Source organism: Salmo trutta, chromosome 6 (assembly GCF_901001165.1).
Source record: "Salmo trutta chromosome 6, fSalTru1.1, whole genome shotgun sequence".
NCBI lineage: Eukaryota > Metazoa > Chordata > Actinopteri > Salmoniformes > Salmonidae > Salmo > Salmo trutta.
The window spans coordinates 16,699,249-16,717,312 of NC_042962.1; the positions used below are offsets into that span (position 1 = coordinate 16,699,249).

At 42.3% G+C, this 18,064-nt stretch overlaps 1 protein-coding gene and 1 long non-coding RNA gene across 2 annotated transcripts; both read right to left on the reverse strand.

The window, feature by feature from the left end:
- Positions 1 to 1,247: 1,247 nt before the first annotated feature.
- LOC115195545 (uncharacterized) lies at positions 1,248 to 2,248 on the reverse strand. The gene is made up of 4 exons (XR_003878710.1): positions 2,074 to 2,248; positions 1,826 to 1,971; positions 1,540 to 1,701; positions 1,248 to 1,438 (listed from the first exon to the last, which is right to left on the reverse strand). It is a non-coding gene; the product is annotated as an uncharacterized LOC115195545 (long non-coding RNA).
- Positions 2,249 to 10,323: 8,075 nt separating this feature from the next.
- LOC115195274 (E3 ubiquitin-protein ligase TRIM16) lies at positions 10,324 to 16,002 on the reverse strand. Its single transcript, XM_029755046.1, has 7 exons — positions 15,936 to 16,002; positions 13,543 to 14,192; positions 12,827 to 12,922; positions 12,173 to 12,385; positions 11,923 to 12,070; positions 11,621 to 11,782; positions 10,324 to 11,519 (listed from the first exon to the last, which is right to left on the reverse strand). Exons 1-7 carry the CDS (start codon positions 16,000 to 16,002, stop codon positions 11,011 to 11,013), a joined length of 1,845 nt encoding a protein of 614 aa, XP_029610906.1. The 3' UTR covers positions 10,324 to 11,010.
- Positions 16,003 to 18,064: the final 2,062 nt, after the last annotated feature.

Consider the following 18,064-nt stretch of genomic DNA (forward strand, 5'->3'; position numbering starts at 1 on the left):
TTATTTTAGTCTGTTTTTCACCACTGGTTTGATTATTTCATGAATGTGAATTCTTCATATAGGAGACCAAGAGAACAAGCCATGGAATTGAGCTTTTGTAAACACAGAAGAATGTTGTATATAGTTTTAACTCATAACGTTTGAGTGCGTGTCTGCAATTCCCGGCGTATCAGGCCGCAGACATCTTTGCAGTTTTCAGCCATCTGTAGATTGGAGAGACATTTCATAACATTGATGACTGGATACACTTCTAAACATACATCTGAAAACACAATGTCAGTAGTAACACGTTGAAGACCAAGTGTAATTGAAAACCTAGCGATCAATTTCAAATGATCATTTAGGCCTATAATTCCTAATCGTAGTTTAAACCACGTATCTTTAAAAAAAAAATCAGGCAGAATGGTAACTACTGTATCTAATTGTCGTCAATTCATAGCAGCACTACTCTGAATGTTGTATGCATGTCTAAATGATCATCCTAATTTATATCATTACCTTTAAATTGATGAGAGATGAGATTGGGATTAGGTTTAAATCCTAGCTCTGCACTTCAAAGACATTGTAACTGCAGTGCTCTGCCTACATTATGATTTTCTCGTAAACTATGCATAGTTTGCCACCTGGTGGACTAAACGATCAACACAAATCTGATCTGAACTAAACAGCTCAGAGTCATTGCTGCTTGTTTAAATACATCATTGTGAAAATATTAATTTTACCGAAATACAATATGATTCTAATCTGTCGATCCATCCATGATCAATAAAACCATAACTGAATCACAGTGAGGTAACACTATGTGACTACAGTAAAATCATGGGAAGGGAATTGACCTATCAATGGAAATACTTTACTATAATGATTGACCCAGAAGCTGCATTGTTGACTAGAGTGCTCAGATTGAATCCTGGCCTTAATCACTGTGTTGATGTCATTATTTTCACAGATCTATCAACAAAGAACCCAGGATAGAGGGGTTCAGTGAATGGGGTCTGGACTCTGTGGAGGAGGGTCATTGTGTCAGAGACACTGTAGAAAGACAGAGTTTCTGCCCTGTGGTCCAGGTACACTCCTACTCTGGTGGAAAGGGGGACACATATGGCAGTCCGTTTACCATTGTGGTAGAATGTGCCGTGAGAGGCACCACATTCCAAACACCAGGCCTGATTACTGCTTCCAAACCACTCATCATTTCCTCTCCTGTTGATCCCTTTATATGAGACAGCTATACAAACCTCCACCCCGGTCCACTCTACCTCCCAGTAGCAGGCTCCAGACAGACCCTCTCTACACAACACCTGGCAGCCATTGGTAAATCTGTCTGGATGGTCAGGATAAAGCTGTTTGTTGTTACTCTGTGTAACCTTTCTGTTCCCCTCAGACAGACACAGCATTTTATGTGCTGTGTTGGGATCCAATGTGAGCTGACAGGAATCTGAGGATGAAGAAAAAACAACCGGTGAAATGTATGTGTGCATCCAGGTGTTTGTGTGTGTAGTATATTAAAGTGCATTGTACAGTATGTGCTTTCCTCACATTCCAAGAACTCCTCTCTGGTCTTGGGTTCAGGCCTCATCTTCTGACAGGTGGAGTCATTCCAATGTGATGCTAGTCCTCCAACTGACTGTCTAGACTCAGTTGTGTCAAATGATGGAAGACAACGGGGCTCAGAAGGTGGAACAATGTGGACTTTTGTCACTATGGAAACATAGGAAATGAAATATCACAGTTTCAAAACATTACAGTAAATCAAGGGGCTCAATAGTTGAAAGAGGTTTAGGTAATTGGTTTAGTTATATCAACGACCAGATATGTTACCTACTTTTTACAGAGATCTTGGCAATACTCCCAGAGCAGATCTTGTTAACTTGACTTTTCAGCTCAGAGTGATTTCTTTACATCCTCAAAGAAGACGTATTGGTTGACAGTGATGCTGGGTAACAGAGGGACATAGAAAGACTGGAAACTCTACAGAGACAGATCAGAAAAACAGAGAAAAGATGAGAAATACAAACATTTCACTTTCAGCAGTAACAACTGATGCTGTGGACAGAGAACCATTGATGTCACCTGGAGGAATTGGATGTTGTCTTCTGTGTTTGAGAGCTGCTCCAGCTTGGCGTCTCTCCTCTTCAGCTCAGCCATCTCCTGGTCCAGTTGCTTCAACAGTCCTTCAGCCCGACTCACTTCCCCTGGGCGCTGATCAGCTCCTTCACCTCAGAGTACCTTCTCTCAAGGTGGCAGGTAGCCTAGTGGTTAGACCGTTGGACGAGTAACTGAAAGGTTGCAAAATTGAATCCCTGAGCTGACGAGGTGAAAATCTGTCGTTCTGCCCCTGAACAAGGCAGTTAACCCACTGTTCCTAGGCTGTCATTGAAAATAAGAATTTGTTCTTAACTGACTTGCCTAGTTAAAATAAATAGAAGAGATCAGCTCAGTAAACATCCTCTCAACTGTCTCCCACTGCTGCTTGTGCAGAGCGCTGTTAAGAAACCGAGGAGGGGTCCATTTCAACCAGTCCATTCAGCTCTCACCAGAACCCTGGAACATGGCTCAGCACTGGCTTCAGTTTTACTGCAGTTTAGTTTAGGAGGAGTAAGTCACTTTAGAGAGGGCTAACTGCTAAGTGAATAGAAGAGAGTTAACACGCACACTACCAAGCGTATCTCGTTTGTGGCGTTGAGAGTTACTGCCCCAAAAATCTACATTTGAGAATAAATAAAAAATCCAACATATACAATTTTCCCTCTGCACAAGGTAACATCATGTGAGTGGGATTTATTTATATTTAACTGCTAAGTGAATACTTTTAAATGGTCAACACTCACCTTAAGTGGCTTCACAGCCTGTCTCAGCTCCTGCATCTCTTTCTCTCTCTGGATTTTCTGTTTGGATTCCTTCTATCACCGTAAATAAACTAACTGTTTCAACTAACTATTATTAAGTAGCTTGTTCAACTGCTTTTTTTAGTTTTCACAATTTTTGGGTCAAAGTGTTACCTGAACTTAGATCTGTTAGTTGGCCCAAACTAAGCTCCAACTTGAGAAAATTCAGGCAAAAATCAGTCAACTTAAAATTATGTGTTTGCTCAGCTTGTCTCATATGTTCATTCAAATAGAAATTATTACTTGAGCATCTTAACTATTTTTGTTAAATGTATTTTTAAATTTAACTAGGCAAGTCAGTTAAGAACAAATTCTTATTTACAATGAGGGCTTACCCAGGGTCAAAGCTGGACGATGCTGGATCAATTGTGCGCCGCCCTATGGGACTCCCAATCACGGCCGGAAGTGATGCAGACTGTGAGGCTGTTATAACACAGTGCATTCGGAAAGTATTTTTAGAACAATTTACTTTTTCCACATTTTGTTACGCTTCAGCCTTATTCTAAAAATATTAAATTGTTTTTCTCCTCATCAATCTACAGACAATACCCCATAATGACAAAGCAAAAACAAGTTTCTGGATTTTTTGGCAAATCTATAAAAAAAAACTGAAATACCACATTTACATAAGTATTCAGATTCTTTACTCAGTACTTTGTTGTAGCAGCTTTGATAGCATTTACAGCCTTGATTATTCTTGGGTATGATGCTGGCACACCTGTATTTGGGGACTTTCTCCCATTCTTCTCTGCAGATCCTCACAGGCTCTGTTAGGTTGGATGGGAAGCGTCGCTGCAGAGCTATTTTCAGGTCTCTCCAGAGATGTTAGATCGGGTTCAAATCCAGGCTCTGACTGGGCCACTCAAGGACATTGAGAGACTTGTCCCGAAGCCACTCCTGCGTTGTCTTGGCTGTGTGCTTAGGGTTGTTGGAAGGGGAACCTTCGCCCCAGTCTGAGGTCCTAAGCGCTCTAGAGGAGGTTTTCATCAAGGATCTTTCTGTACTTTGCTCTGTTCATCCTTCCCCCAATCCTGACTAGTCTCCCAGTCCCTGCTGCTGAAAAACATCCCCACAGCATGATGCTGCCACCACCATGCTTCACCACAGAGATGGTGCCAGGTTTCTTCCAGACGTGACGTTTGGCATTCAGGCAAAAAAATTCAATCTTGGTTTCATCAGACCAGAGAATCTTGTTTTTCATGGTCTGAGAGTGTTTATGTGCCTTTTGGCAAACTCCAAGCGGACTGTCATGTGCCTTTTACAGAGGAATGGCTTCCGTCTGGCCACTCTACCATAAAGGCCTGATTGGAGGAGTGCTGCAGAAATGGTTGTCCTTCTGGAAGGTTCTCCCATCTCTGCAGAGGAACTCTGGAGCTCTATGAGAGTGACCATCATATTCTTGGTCGCCTCCCTGACCAAGGCCCTTCTCCCCCGATTGCTCAGTTTGGCCAGACGGCCAGTTCTAGGAAGAGTCTTGGTGGTTCCAAACTTCTTCCATTTAAGAATGATGGAGGCCACTGTGTTCTTCAGGACTTTCAATGCTACAGATGTTTTTTGGTACCCTTCCCAGATCTGTGCCTCGACACAATCCTGTCTCTGAGCTCTACGGACAATTCCTTTGACCTCATGGCTTGGTTTTTGCTCTGACATGCACTGTCAACAGTGGGACCTTATATTGACAGGTGTATACCTTTCCAAATCATGTCCAATCAATAGATTTTTAGAACAGGTGGACTCCAATCAAGTTGAAGAAACATCTCAAAGATGATTACTGGAAACAGGATGCATCTGAGCTCAATTTTTAATACTTATGTAAATAAGGTATTTCTTTTAGAATGTCAAGGTTTATTCTCAGATGTGCAAAGTCAGACAAATGTACCAGCAAGGGCTACAACAGTTGGGTTTAACTCACTGCCCCTCTAGTGCCTACCACCCAGAGTCTCAAGGTGCACTTGAGAGACTTGATCAGACTTTGAAGTCTATGTTGAGAGCTTACTGCTATGAGTTTGAGAAGGACTGGTATGAAGGGGTCTTGTGGTGTTTGCAGCCCTGGAAGTTGTTCAGGAATCTCTTGGTTTTAGTCCAAAAGAGCTTGTGTTTGAAGTATTAATTAACAGGGGACATGAATAGCCAATGATGACATGTACAGAGAAAAGTACAGTAACTAGCTACAGTAGCATGTACAGCATTCACAAATCAACAGATAAAATGTTCATAAATGCATGAAATTCATAAATATCACAATATACTGATAGAAGACCATACTATTACAATGTCAGTGACCATATAAACTCAGTGTCTGTGTTCTAACATTCAGAATTGATCAGGGGCGCAACGTTCACTGGGGACGGAGGACATGTCCCCCCCACATTCTGAAATTGCATTTTTGTCCCCCCGGTTTTATCATTGGAATGTGATACAAAACGAGGCAACGGTGTGCTTTAGGACCATGCGGACGCCTCCGAGTGGTCAGGTAGGCTGTTATGTCCCCCCCACTTCTAAAACCAAAGTTGTGCCCCTGGGATTGATTATAATTTTTATAGGACAATTGTTTAGTAACATACCTCTTTCACATAGATCCAGTAGAAAGGGAACCGGTAAGGGGTGCTTATGAGGGGGAATACAGAAGGAAAAGGAAGTGTATGACATAACAAAAATGCACAACAACAAAAGGAATGTACACTAATGTCAGGCATGGGAACTATTCAGATTTTGGGTAATTGTACAACACAAAATTCTAAATTTGTTACATCTACAACTCCATTCATATGAAACAACAGCCTACCTGTTGGTTGATCATTGTAGCCTACTCCTTCTCATTTAGCCAAATTAATTCCATAATTGTAATCCCATTTTGCATTGATTAGACATTTTCCACTTCACTTGCTACACATGGAGCCTCTGACTGCAGCGCTGTGCTGATTGACCGACAATAACAACAAGCGACACCTGTGAAATGGTGCCTCTTTTTTATGGGGTACACTCATAAAAACTGTCACAAAGCTATTGTTTTATTCAAATGTCTAATTAAATGGTCTATCCTTGTAGGCTATGTGTCAATGTCACATAGATCCTTTTATTTCATTTTAGACTAAGAAAAAAAAATAAGGCTATATTTTTTTAGCTCAGAAATGAATACTCTCCCAAGTAATCGATTACTAACGTCCGTTCAGATATTTGAATATTCAAATAACCGTGTCCATCCCTATATCATTCAAGTACACATTTATTTATACTTGGTACTATAGGAAATACTTGTAAGGAACCCGCTATGCCCTCTGACGAACCATCAAACAGGCAAAGAATCAATACAGGGCTAAGATCGAATCCTAATACACCAGCTCTGACGCTCATCGGATGTGGCAGGGCTTGCAAACTCGCAAGGACTACAAAGGGAAACCCAGCCACGAGCTTCCCAGTGACACGAGCCTACCAGAGGAACTAAATGCCTTCTATGTTCGCTTTGAGGCAAGCAACACTGAACCATGTGTGAGAGCACTAGCTTTTCCTGACGACTCTGCCATCACTCTCTCCATAGCCAATGAGTAAAACCTTTAAACAGATTAACATTCACATGGCCGCAGGACCAGACGGATTACCAGGTACTCAGAGCATGTGCTGACCAGCTGGCAAGTGTCTTCGATTACATTTTCAACCTATCCCTGACCCAGTCTGTAATACCTACATGTTTCAAGCAGACCACCATAGTCCGTGTGCCCAAGAACACCAAGGTAAACTGTCTAAATGACTATCACCCCATAGCACTCACATCTGTAGCCGTGAAATGCTTTGAAAGGCTGGCCATGGCTCACATCAACACCATCATCCCAGACACCCAGGACCCACACCAATCCGCATACCGACCCAACAGATCCACAGATGACGAAATCTTTACTGCACGCCAAAGTGCATCACTAAGCTAAGGTCCCTGGGGCTGAACACTTCCCTCTGCAACTGGATCCTGGACTTCCTGACTGGCCACCCCCAGGTGGTGAGGGTAGGCAGCAACACATCCGCCATGCTGACCCTCAACACGGGGCCCCCACAGGGGTGCGTGCTTAGTCCCCTCTTGTACTCCCTGTTCACCCACGAGTGTGTGGCCAAACACGACTCCGAACACCATCTTTAAGTTTGCCGACGACATGGTGCATGAAGGGCTGATCACCTACGGCAATAAGACAGCTTATAGGGAGGAGGTCAGAGATCTGGCAGTGTGGTGCCAGGATAACAACTTCTCCCTCAACGTCAGTAAGACAAAGTAGCTGATCGTTGACTATAGGAAATGAAGGGCTAAGCATGCTCCCATTCACATCGACGAGGCTGTAGTGGAGCGGGTCGAGAGCTTCAAGTTCCTCAGTGTTCACATCACTAAGGACCTATCATGGTCCAAACACACAAACACAGTTGTGAAGAGGGAATGCCAACGCCTCTTAACCCTGTGGCATGGGCCCTGAGATCCTCAAGAAGTTATACAGGTGCACCATCGAGAGCATCTTGACTGGCTGCATCACCCCTTGGTATGGCAACTGCTTGGCATCCGACCTCAAGGCGCAACAGAGGGTAGTGCGTACGGCCCAGTACATCACTATCATCATTATTAAATGCATTTCTATAGCTTCCAAAATCATTTTTACACTAAACAAAAATATAAACATGCAACAATTTTAAAGATTATATTGAGTTACAGTTCATATAAGGAAAACAGTCATCTGAAATGAATTCATTAGGCCCTAATCTATGGATTTCACATGACTGGGAATACAGACACGCATCTGTTGGTCACAGATACCTTAAATAAATGTAGGGGTGTGGATCAGAAAACCAGTCAGTATCTGGTGTGACCACCATTTGCCTCATGCAGCGTGACACATCTCCTTCACATACAGTTGATCAGGCTGTTAATTGTGGCCTGTGGGCCGTGCATTACAATGCTGAAAAATTAGCTGATGGCAGCAGATGAATGGCACGACAATGGGCCTCAGATCTCGCCACGGTATCTCTGTGCATTCAAATTGCCATCAATAAAATGCATTTGTGTTCATTGTCCGTAGCTTATGCCTGCCCATACCATAACACAGGGGCACAACTTTCACTGGGGATTGGGGGACATGTCCCCTCCACATTCATTATCATTAGAATGTGATACAAAACAAGGCAACGTTGTGCTTTAGGACCATGCGGACGCATCCAAGCAGGCTGTTTGGAGTGTTTATGTGGCACATTTGACATTTTAGTCATTTAGCAGACGCTCTTATCCAGAGCGACTTACAGTAGTGAATGCATACATTTCATACAATTTCATACATTTTTTTTCTGTGCTGGCCCCCCGTGGGAATTGAACCCACAACCCTGGCGTTGCAAACACCATGCTCTACCAACTGAGCTACAGGGAAGGCTGGCACCATGTGGCACTCTGTTCACAACAGCAAACCGCTCGCCCACACGACGCCATACATGCTGTCTGCCGTCAGCCCAGTACAGTTGAAACCGGGATTCATCTGTGAAGAGCACACTTCTCCAGAGTGCCAGTGGCCATCGAAGGTGAGCATTTGCCTACTTTAGTTGGCTACGAAATGCCGATCTGCAGTCAGGTCAAGATCCTGGTGAGGACGACAAGCACGCAGATGAGCTTCACAGTTTCAGACAGTTTGTGCAGAAATTCTTTGGTTGTGCAAACCCACAGTTTCATTCCATCCAGGTGGCTTGTCTTAGACAATACCGCAGGTGAAGACGACAGATTTGTAGGTCCTGGGCTGGTGTGGTTACACATGGTGTGCAATTGTGAAGCTGGTTGGACGCACTGCCACATTTTTTACAACGACATTGGAGATGGCTTATGGTAGAGAAATTAACCTTAAATTATTTGACAACAGCTCTGGTGGACATTCCTTCATTCAGCATGCCAATTGCACACTACCTCAAAACTTGAAACATTGTGGCATTGTGTTGTGTGACAAAACTGCACATTTTAGAGTGGCCTTTTATTGTCCCCAGCACAAGGTGCACCTGTGTAATGATTATGCTGTTTAATCAGCTTCTTGATATGCCACACCTGTCAAGAGAAATCCTTACAGGGATGTAAACAAATCTGTGCACAAAATTTGAGACAAATAATATTTTTGTGCGTATGGGACATTTCTGGTATCTTTTACTTCAGCTAATGAAACATGGGACTAAAACTTTACATGTTGCTTTTATGTTTTTGTTCAGTATATTTAGAAAGTCTTGCTCAATAGGAGCTTTTCTTAGGACGGGCCCTTTGACGTGATGTGGAAAAGAGGCAACAAAATGGATTGTAATGACGCCGCCGACCACTGGACAGTCAGAGACACGTTTATTCGACAATATCAAATCAAAGAATATTGGTCACTTAGACAGATTTGCAGATATTATCGCAGGTGCAGCGAAATGCTTAGGTTTCTTGCTCCAACAGTGCAGTAATATCTATCAATACAATAACAATACACACACAAAAAGAAATAATAGAAATTCAGAAATATCAGAACAAGCAATATCAAATCAAATCGTATTTGTCACATGCGCCGAATACAACCTTATCGTGAAATGTTTACTTACAAGCCCTTAACCAACAATGTAGTTCAAGATAGAGTTAAGAAAATATTTACAAAATAAACTAAAGTCCAAAATAAAATAAAAAGTAATACAATAAAATAACAATAACAAGGCTATATACAGGGTTACCGGTACCGAGTCAATGTGCGGGGGTACAGTTTATTCGAGGTAATTTGTACATGTAGGTAGGGGTAAAGTGGCCATGCTATAGATAAACAGCGAGTAGCAGCAGTGTAAAAACAAAGGGTGAAATGACTGAACAGGTGACTGTTGGAAGGAACATTTCTCCAATTAAAATGTTTGTCAGGTTAAATGTTTTATTTATAGTCCGGGTGGCCATTTGATTAACTGTTCAGAAGTCTCATGGCTTGGGGATAGAAGCTGTTCAGGAGCCTTTTGGAAGTAGACTAGAACACTTGCTTTGCGGTAGTCTATGACTTGGGCCTTGCTCTGACACCGCCTAGTATATAGGTCCTGGATGGCAGGAAGCTTGTCCCCAGTGACGTACTGGGCCATACGCACTACCCTCTGTAGTGCCTTATGGTCGGATGCCGAGCAGTTGCCATACCAGGCGGTGATGCAACCAGTCAGGATGCTCTCGATGGTGCAGCTGTAGATCTATTTGAGGATCTGGAGACCAATGCCAAATATTTTCAGTCTCCTGAGGGGGAAAAGGTGTTGTCGTGCCCTCTTCACAACTGTCTTGTTGTGTTTGGACCATGTTAGTTTGTTGGTGATGTGGATACCAAGAAACCTGAAGCTCTCGACCCGCTCCACTACAGCCCATTGATGTGAATGGGGGCTTGTTCGTCCTCCTTTTCCTGTAGTCCACGATCAGCTCCTTTGTCTTGCTCACGTTGAGGGAGAGGTTGTTGTCCTGGCACTACACTGCCAGGTCTCTGACCTCCTCCCTATTGTCTGTCTCATTGTTGTCGGTGAGTAAACCCAATCACGCAGTAACATTACAGTGTGCAGTCAGTAAGCAGTTAAGCATTTACAACAGCGGGCCTCGGTGGCAATACATTAGTAAAACCAAATGCTTACCTTGACTTGGAAGAGCTCCAGTGTTGTGTTGGATAGTCATAGCCAGCTAACTAACATAGCATCCTTCTCTTTGAGCCAGGTTTATGAGTAGGCTAAACTAGCTAGCTGCATTAGCTAGCTAAATAAGTGAAAGTGAAAAAAAAATGTATATATAGCCATCTGTTGCTTCTCCTTCATTTTTGAAGAAAAAAACTGTTCAACTATTGTCTTTCTCTCTCTTTAAGTCAGTTGACTTAAGGGCAGCTAGTGATGACTGTTTAACAGTCTGATGTCCTGGAGATAGAAGCTGTTTTTCGGTCTCTCGGTCCCAGCTTTGATGCATCTGCTTCCGAGTGTCCTTTAACTGTCTAGTTCGTTTTGTTCTGACTTATAAAACGGCGTGAAATAAATCAAATAAGTAAACATATTATCAATAATTACCAGTAAATCTCGTGCCCGAAATCGGGCACTGTAGTCTTAAGAGGATAAAACATGTCTGTATTCTCATGAAAGTGAATCACTGTGTCTATGTCAGTATATTCACAGATCCATAATTGAAACCGAACCCAGGATAGAGGGGTTCAGTGAATGGGGTCTGGACTCTGTGGAGGAGGGTCATTGTGTCAGAGACACTGTAGAAGGACAGAGTTCCTGCCCTGTGGTCCAGGTACACTCCTACTCTGGTGGAAATGGGGACACTTAAGGCAGTCCGTTTACCATTGTACCAGAAAGAGCAGTCAAAGGCACCACATTCCAAACACCAGGCCTGATTACTGCTTCCAAACCAATCCCAGGCTCTCCTGTTGATCCCTTTATATGAGACAGCTATATAAACCTCCACCCCGGTCCACTCTACCTCCCAGTAGCAGGCTCCAGACAGACCCTCTCTACACAACACCTGGCAGCCATTGGTAAATCTGTCTGGATGGTCAGGATAAAGCTGGTTGTTGTTACTCTGTGTAACCTTTCTGTTCCCCTCAGACAGACACAGCATTTTATGTGCTGTGTTGGGATCCAATGTGAGCTGACAGGAATCTGAGGATGAAGAAAAAACAACAGGTGAAATGTATGTGTGCATCCAGGTGTTTGTGTGTGTAGTATATTAAAGTGCATTGTACAGTATGTGCTTTCCTCACATTCCAAGAACTCCTCTCTGGTCTTGGGTTCAGGCCTCGTCTTCTGACAGGTGGTGTCATTCCAATGTGATGCTAGTCCTCCAACTGACTGTCTAGACTGAGTTGTGTCAAATGATGGAAGACAACGGGGCTCAGAAGGTCGAACAATGTGGACTTTTGTCACTATGGAGACACAGGAAATCAAATATCACAGTTTCAATACTGATAATGACAAAAACATTACAGTAATTCAAGGGGCTCAGTAGTTGAAAGAGGTTTAGGTAATTGGGTTAGTAATATCAACGACCAGATATGTTACCTACTTTTTACAGAGATTTTGGCAATTTCCACAGAACATATATTTTCAACTTTACTTTTCAGCCCAGAGACTGATTTCTTTACATCCTCAAAGGAGATGTCGTGGTTGACAGTGATGCTGGGTAATAGAGGGACATAGAGAGACTGGAAATACTACAGAGACAAATCAGAAAAAAAGATGATTGTTGAGAAATACAAACACTTAATTTTCAGCAGTAACACCTGATGCTGGGGACAGAGTGTCACTGATATCACCTGGTGGAATTGGATGTTGTCTTCTGTGTTTGAAAGCTTCTCCAGCTCAGCCATCTCCTGGTCCAGTTGCTTCAGCAGTCCTTCAGCCCGACTCACTTCAGCCTTCTCCTGGGATCTGATGAGCTCTTCCACCTCAGAGCGCCTTCTGTCAACGGAGCGGATGAGCTCAGTAAATATCCTCTCACTTTCCCCAACTGCTGCTTGTGCAGAGCGCTGTTAGGAAACACAGAAAGAGAGGAGGGGTTTCATATTTTAAATATCCTTCATCTAAATAGGCAAGTCAGTTAAGAACAAATTCTTAATTACAATGAAGGCCTACCCCGGCCAAACCCTAACGACACTGGGCCAATTGTGCGCTACGGGACTCCCAATCACAGCCAATTGTGACACAGCCTGGAATTGAACCAGAGTCTGTAATGACGCCTTTAGCAGTGAGATGCAGTGCTTTAGACCACTGCGCCACAGGCCCATTAACTCAGCTCTCACTAGAACCTCAGACAACCTGTCCCCCACATTGTGGTTCAGTAGGATTGGAACATGGCTTAGCACTAGGCTCCTTACTGGCTTCACTTTTACCGCTGTTTTACCGCAGGAGTCATTTACTTTAGAGAGGGCTATCTACTAAGTAAATACATCTAAATGGTCAACACTCACCTTGAGTGACTTCACAGCCTGTCTCACCTCATGCATCTCTTTCTGTCTCTTCTGGATTCTCTGTTTGGATTCCTTATTTTTCTCTCCCACCTTCCTCTGGGGAAAAAAAACTATGTAATTCCAATGTTAATGTGCACAAGTGACTCTGGCTGTGTTTACACAGGCAGCCCAATTTTGACCCTTTCTTTACAAATTGGTCTTTTGGCCAATCATATCAGATATTGTTCAGAGCTGATCTAATTGGTTAAAATACCAATTAATGGAAAAAAATATCAGAATTGGGTTTCTTGTGTAAACATAGCCTCTGTCTTACTGAGAACAGCTGAAACTTTATGATTGGTCAAAGTCCATGCCTTATGAAAAGTCACATGCATGTCTGTATGTGCATGACCGATCATGTGTTTTCCTGGGTCTCCTGCGTGCCACAAAAGAGCATTAACTCAAAGCCTAGGCATTAGCTCAGGGAGCCAATGCAACTCCTCATGCCTCAGTCAAGGTTACACATAATGTGAATGTGGTCATCAAACCACCAGTTACATGTATGTGTGCATATTCACCAGCTTAAATCTTTGGGGTGTTTGCTGTTTTCAATTTCAAAGCCAGGTCTTATACACATACGGTACATATATATACAGTTGTGACTAATATTCAGTCATTACTAGTATTCTCATTGTGATGCTCTAAATGAGCAACTATTACAGAGTTGTAGTCCTTACCTGTCTCTCAGTCCTTTCTGATTCAGCTGAGACTGTATCATGGCCTTTGTGTTCATACATTGTACACAGATAACAGATAAACTGCTGATCGGTATGGCAGTAAATCTCCACCAGTTTATCATGATGAGAGCAGATATTCTCCTCTAGTTGTGTAGAGGCTTTGACCAGCTTGTGCTTCTTAAAGGCAAGAGATTCATAGTGAGGCTGGAGGTGAGTCTCACAGTAAGAGGCCAGACACACCAGACATGACTTGACAGCTTTGAGTTTTCTCCCAGTACAGACATCACACGCAACATCTCCAGGTCCAGCATAATGGTGAGCAGGGGTAGCAGCTTGGAGTCCTGTCTTCTTCAGAGTCTCCACCAATTCAGAAAACATAGTGTTTCTGTTCAGAACAGGCCTTGGGGTGAAGGTCTGTCTGCACTGAGGGCAGTTATAGACACCCTTCAGATCATCCTGATCCCAGCAGTCCTTAATACAGCCCATACAGTAGCTGTGTCCACAGGGAATAGTCACCGGATTCTTCAGTAGATCCAGACATATTGAACAACTGATTGAGTCCATGGCTGCTGACACTAACAGACTGAGCCGATTGAGAAATGTTATGTTTGTGTGGGAATATTTCCTGATTGTCTGTATGTACTCTGTACCTGTGCAGGGTGTGGCGTTGGACAGAGACCAGGAAGAGAGTTGATGGTGTTGGGGCTGTGCTTTGCCAAAGTGGGTGGGGTTATATCCTGCCACAGTGTCGTCGCCCCCCCCCCCCCACCGTCAGTCTCCAGTATCTATGCTCCAATAGTCTGAATGCCGGGGGGCTAGGGTCAGTCTGTTATATCTTGTGTAATTCTCCTGTCTTATCTGTTTACCTGTGTGAACTTAGATATGCTCCCTCTAATTCTCCCATATCCCAGAAACAGCAGGGGTTCAAACTTTAGAGCCCAGTTCCTACATTTGAATACATAAATTGATTTAGTCAAACAAAACTATGCTACATTTTATCTCTGGGACCCTTAGGATGACAATTCAGAGCAAGATTACTAAATAAAACTACATTATTTACCTTCAGAGGTGAGTGTATCAAACCAATTGCCGTGATAAGTGTTTTGTTGTTGTGCACTCTCCTCAAACAATAGCATGGTATTGTTTTCACTGTAATAGCTATAGTAAATTGGACAGTGCAGTTAGATTAACAAGAATTTAAGCTTTCTGCCCATATAAGTGTCACGTCCTGACCAGTAAAAGGGGTTATTTGTTATTGTAGTTTGTCAGGGCGTGGCAGGGGGTGTTTGTTTTGTGTGGTTCGGGTTTTTTGGTTTATGTTCTACATTTTCTATTTCTATGTGTTTATCTAGTTTTTCTATTTCTATGTTGGGGTTTTGGTAGGACCTTCAATTAGAGACAGCTGGTTGTCGTTGCCTCTAATTGGAGGCCATATTTAGTTGGGGTTTGTTTCACTTGTGTTTTGTGGGTGGTTGTTTCCAGTATAGTCTGTGCACCTTATTGGACTGTTTTCGTCGTTTGTTTTGTTTAAGTGTTTTTCCTTTAATAAATAAGAAGATGAGCACTTTACCCACCCATGTATACCCCACAAGACATCATGCTACCAGAGGTCTCTTCACAATCCCCAAGTCCAAAACAGACTTTGGGAGGCGCACAGCACTACATAGAGCCATGACTACATGGCTACATGGCAGTAGAATCAGATTTTTAAAAACCAGATACAATTACACCTTATGGAACAGCAGGACTGTGAAGGGACACACACACACACAGGTACAGATACACCAGTGGAGGCTGGTGACTTGAAAAATTGAGGAGGATGGGAGACGCACAGTATTGGCGCGGGACACACAGAGACCACAAAGTGTCTTTCAAAAATCATCAAAGACTAATTATTTTAACCTAAAGCATTTAATAAAGACATTTATAGTAAACTATTATGGGGAATGGGAATGAGAGGGCTACTTACACAGTGTTGGAAAGGGACCACAGCAGTGATTGAATGAGGGTATGAGGCATGAGTTGAGGTGTTCAGAGGCTTGACCAGTGCAGGACATGATTTTACTGGGAAGACAAAAAAACAATAACACTTCACAGTTAGACAAAAGAGCTAAGAATGAGTTAGTCCAAGCAAGGAGTAAAATCTTTGATGTATAATAATATGATTGTGTATGTGATTGACTCTACATACAGTAATGAGAGAAAATTGATAGGGGTACTCACAGTGCTTGGAAGGGAAACATTCAATGTGTCAGTGGATGAGCTGGCACATGAGAAGTCATGGCTTCAGTTCATGTCAGGAGAAAGTTGACAATGGTAGTGGAGTGGAGTAGTCATCACCTCTTAATCAGGGAACATGAGAGGACTTAGCTGTTAATACAAATAGCAGATACATTCCATTACAGCTGCGCCATCGTAGGTTTGGACAATGAGTTTCTCTATGAAGTTAAACTCAGACATCTCAAAATTCATAAAGTCAAACACAGACTGCGCATCTCGCCCACTTGACACATCAAAGTAGCTCAAGAAACGTTCCTGAATAAAGCCCTGATCATCCACATACCTGAAGATAACTGACAACTGCAAGCAGACTGGTGGCACCATAGGTCCCAGAGTGGTGGGGCAATTTTTACCTCCTGGGGCCTGGAGTTTTTCCTTATATGTTAACCTAACTAGGAAAAATTCTGGACCCTATAAGGTATGACAGTGATTAATCAGTTGTAAAAAGCTTTTATATGGGCTATGATGGGACCAGTTTTTCCTAATCAAGTCACATGTTTTTAAAAAAAAGTTGGAAGTTGTTGACTCAGGAGTGGACATGAGTTCAGTGGTGCGCGTTCACGTGAGGAGGTAGCTGTTTTCCATAACATTTTTCAAGACATTGGAATCGTCCGGTTGGAATATTATTGAAGTTTTATGTTAAAAAGGCCCTAAAGATTGATGCTATACAACGTTTGACATGTTTCTACGAATGTAAATAGAACTTTTTTTGACTTTTTGTCGTGAAATTTTCGGCGTGCTTCCTACATTTGGAGTAGCTTGTTTTACTGAACGCGCAAACAACAAAGGTATTTGGACATAAATTATGGACTTTATCGAACAAAACAACCTTTATTGTGGCCCTGGGATTCCTGAGAGTGCATTCTGATGAAGATCATCAAAGGTAAGTGAATATTTATAATGCTATTTATGATTTTAGATGACTCAAATGGTGGGTATCTGTATTGCTGGTTTGGTTTTCGAGCACTGTACTCAGATTATTGCAAAGTGTGCTTTCCCCGTGAAGCTTTTTTGAAATCTGTCACAACGGTTGCATTAAGGAGATGTTTATCTATAATTCTTTGAATAACAGTTTAATATTTTATGAACGTTTATGATGAGTATTTTTGTAAATTGTTGTGCTCATTCACCGGCAGTTTTGGAGGCAAAATATTTTCTGAACATCACGCGCCAATGTAAAATGGGTTTTTTGGATATAAATATGAACTTTATCGAACAAAACATACATGTATTGTGTAACATTGAGTCCTAGGAGTATCATCTGATGAAGATCGTCAAAGGTTAGTGCTTAATTTTAGCTGTATTTCTGTTTTTTGTGACGCCTCTCCTGCTTGGAAAATGGCTGTGTGGTTTTTCTTGTTTAGGCTCTGTCCTAACATAATCTAAGTTTATGCTTTTGCCGTAAAGCCTTTTTGAAATCGGACAATGTGGTTGGATTAAGGAGAAGTGTATCTTTAAAATGGTGTAAAATAGTTGTATGTTTGAGAAATTTGAATTATGAGATTCTGTTGTTTTGAATTTGCCGCCCTGATATTTCACTGGCTGTTGATAGTGTGTACCGCGGGTAGCCCACGTAGCCCAGAGAAGTTTTAACCAGCTATACATTTGATACCAGTTGATATTGAATGCCCTCACCTTTTCATCCTTCTTCATGAAACTGATCTCAGGCAGAGGTCGACACTCGCTTTTAATTTGCACCTTTTCCGTGTATCCCAGAGAATTAAGTTTTTTTTTTCAACAAAAAGTCCACAACATTTTCAGCCATGTTGGCCATTCTACCATTCTGGCGGATGAAAAATGCTCACTCGCGTCAGATAGCTAGCTAGCAACTGAAGTTAGCAAGACAAATTGAAATAAATTGCACTAACTGGACAAAAATAAAGTTCTAAACCCAAGAAAACAATGTATAATATACCTCCTCCATCTCCTGTAATTTGAAAAAATTGGATTGAATAATGTCCCAAAAATACTAAACTATCACTCTTCACTCGTAATCTCTATCCAACAATGTTACCAAGCTTCTCAACACATAGAACCCCCATAATGCTCTGTGGCACAATCCTAATACAACACACTATGTTCATTCTCTGATCCTACATCTATGACTGGATGGACAACATGTCAGTTCAGTTACTTTAAGACATGAAGGTCTATCAATCCGGAACATTTTAAGAACTTGGAAAGTTTCTTCAAGTGCAGTCGCAAAAACCATCAAGCGCTATGATGAAACTGACTCTCATGA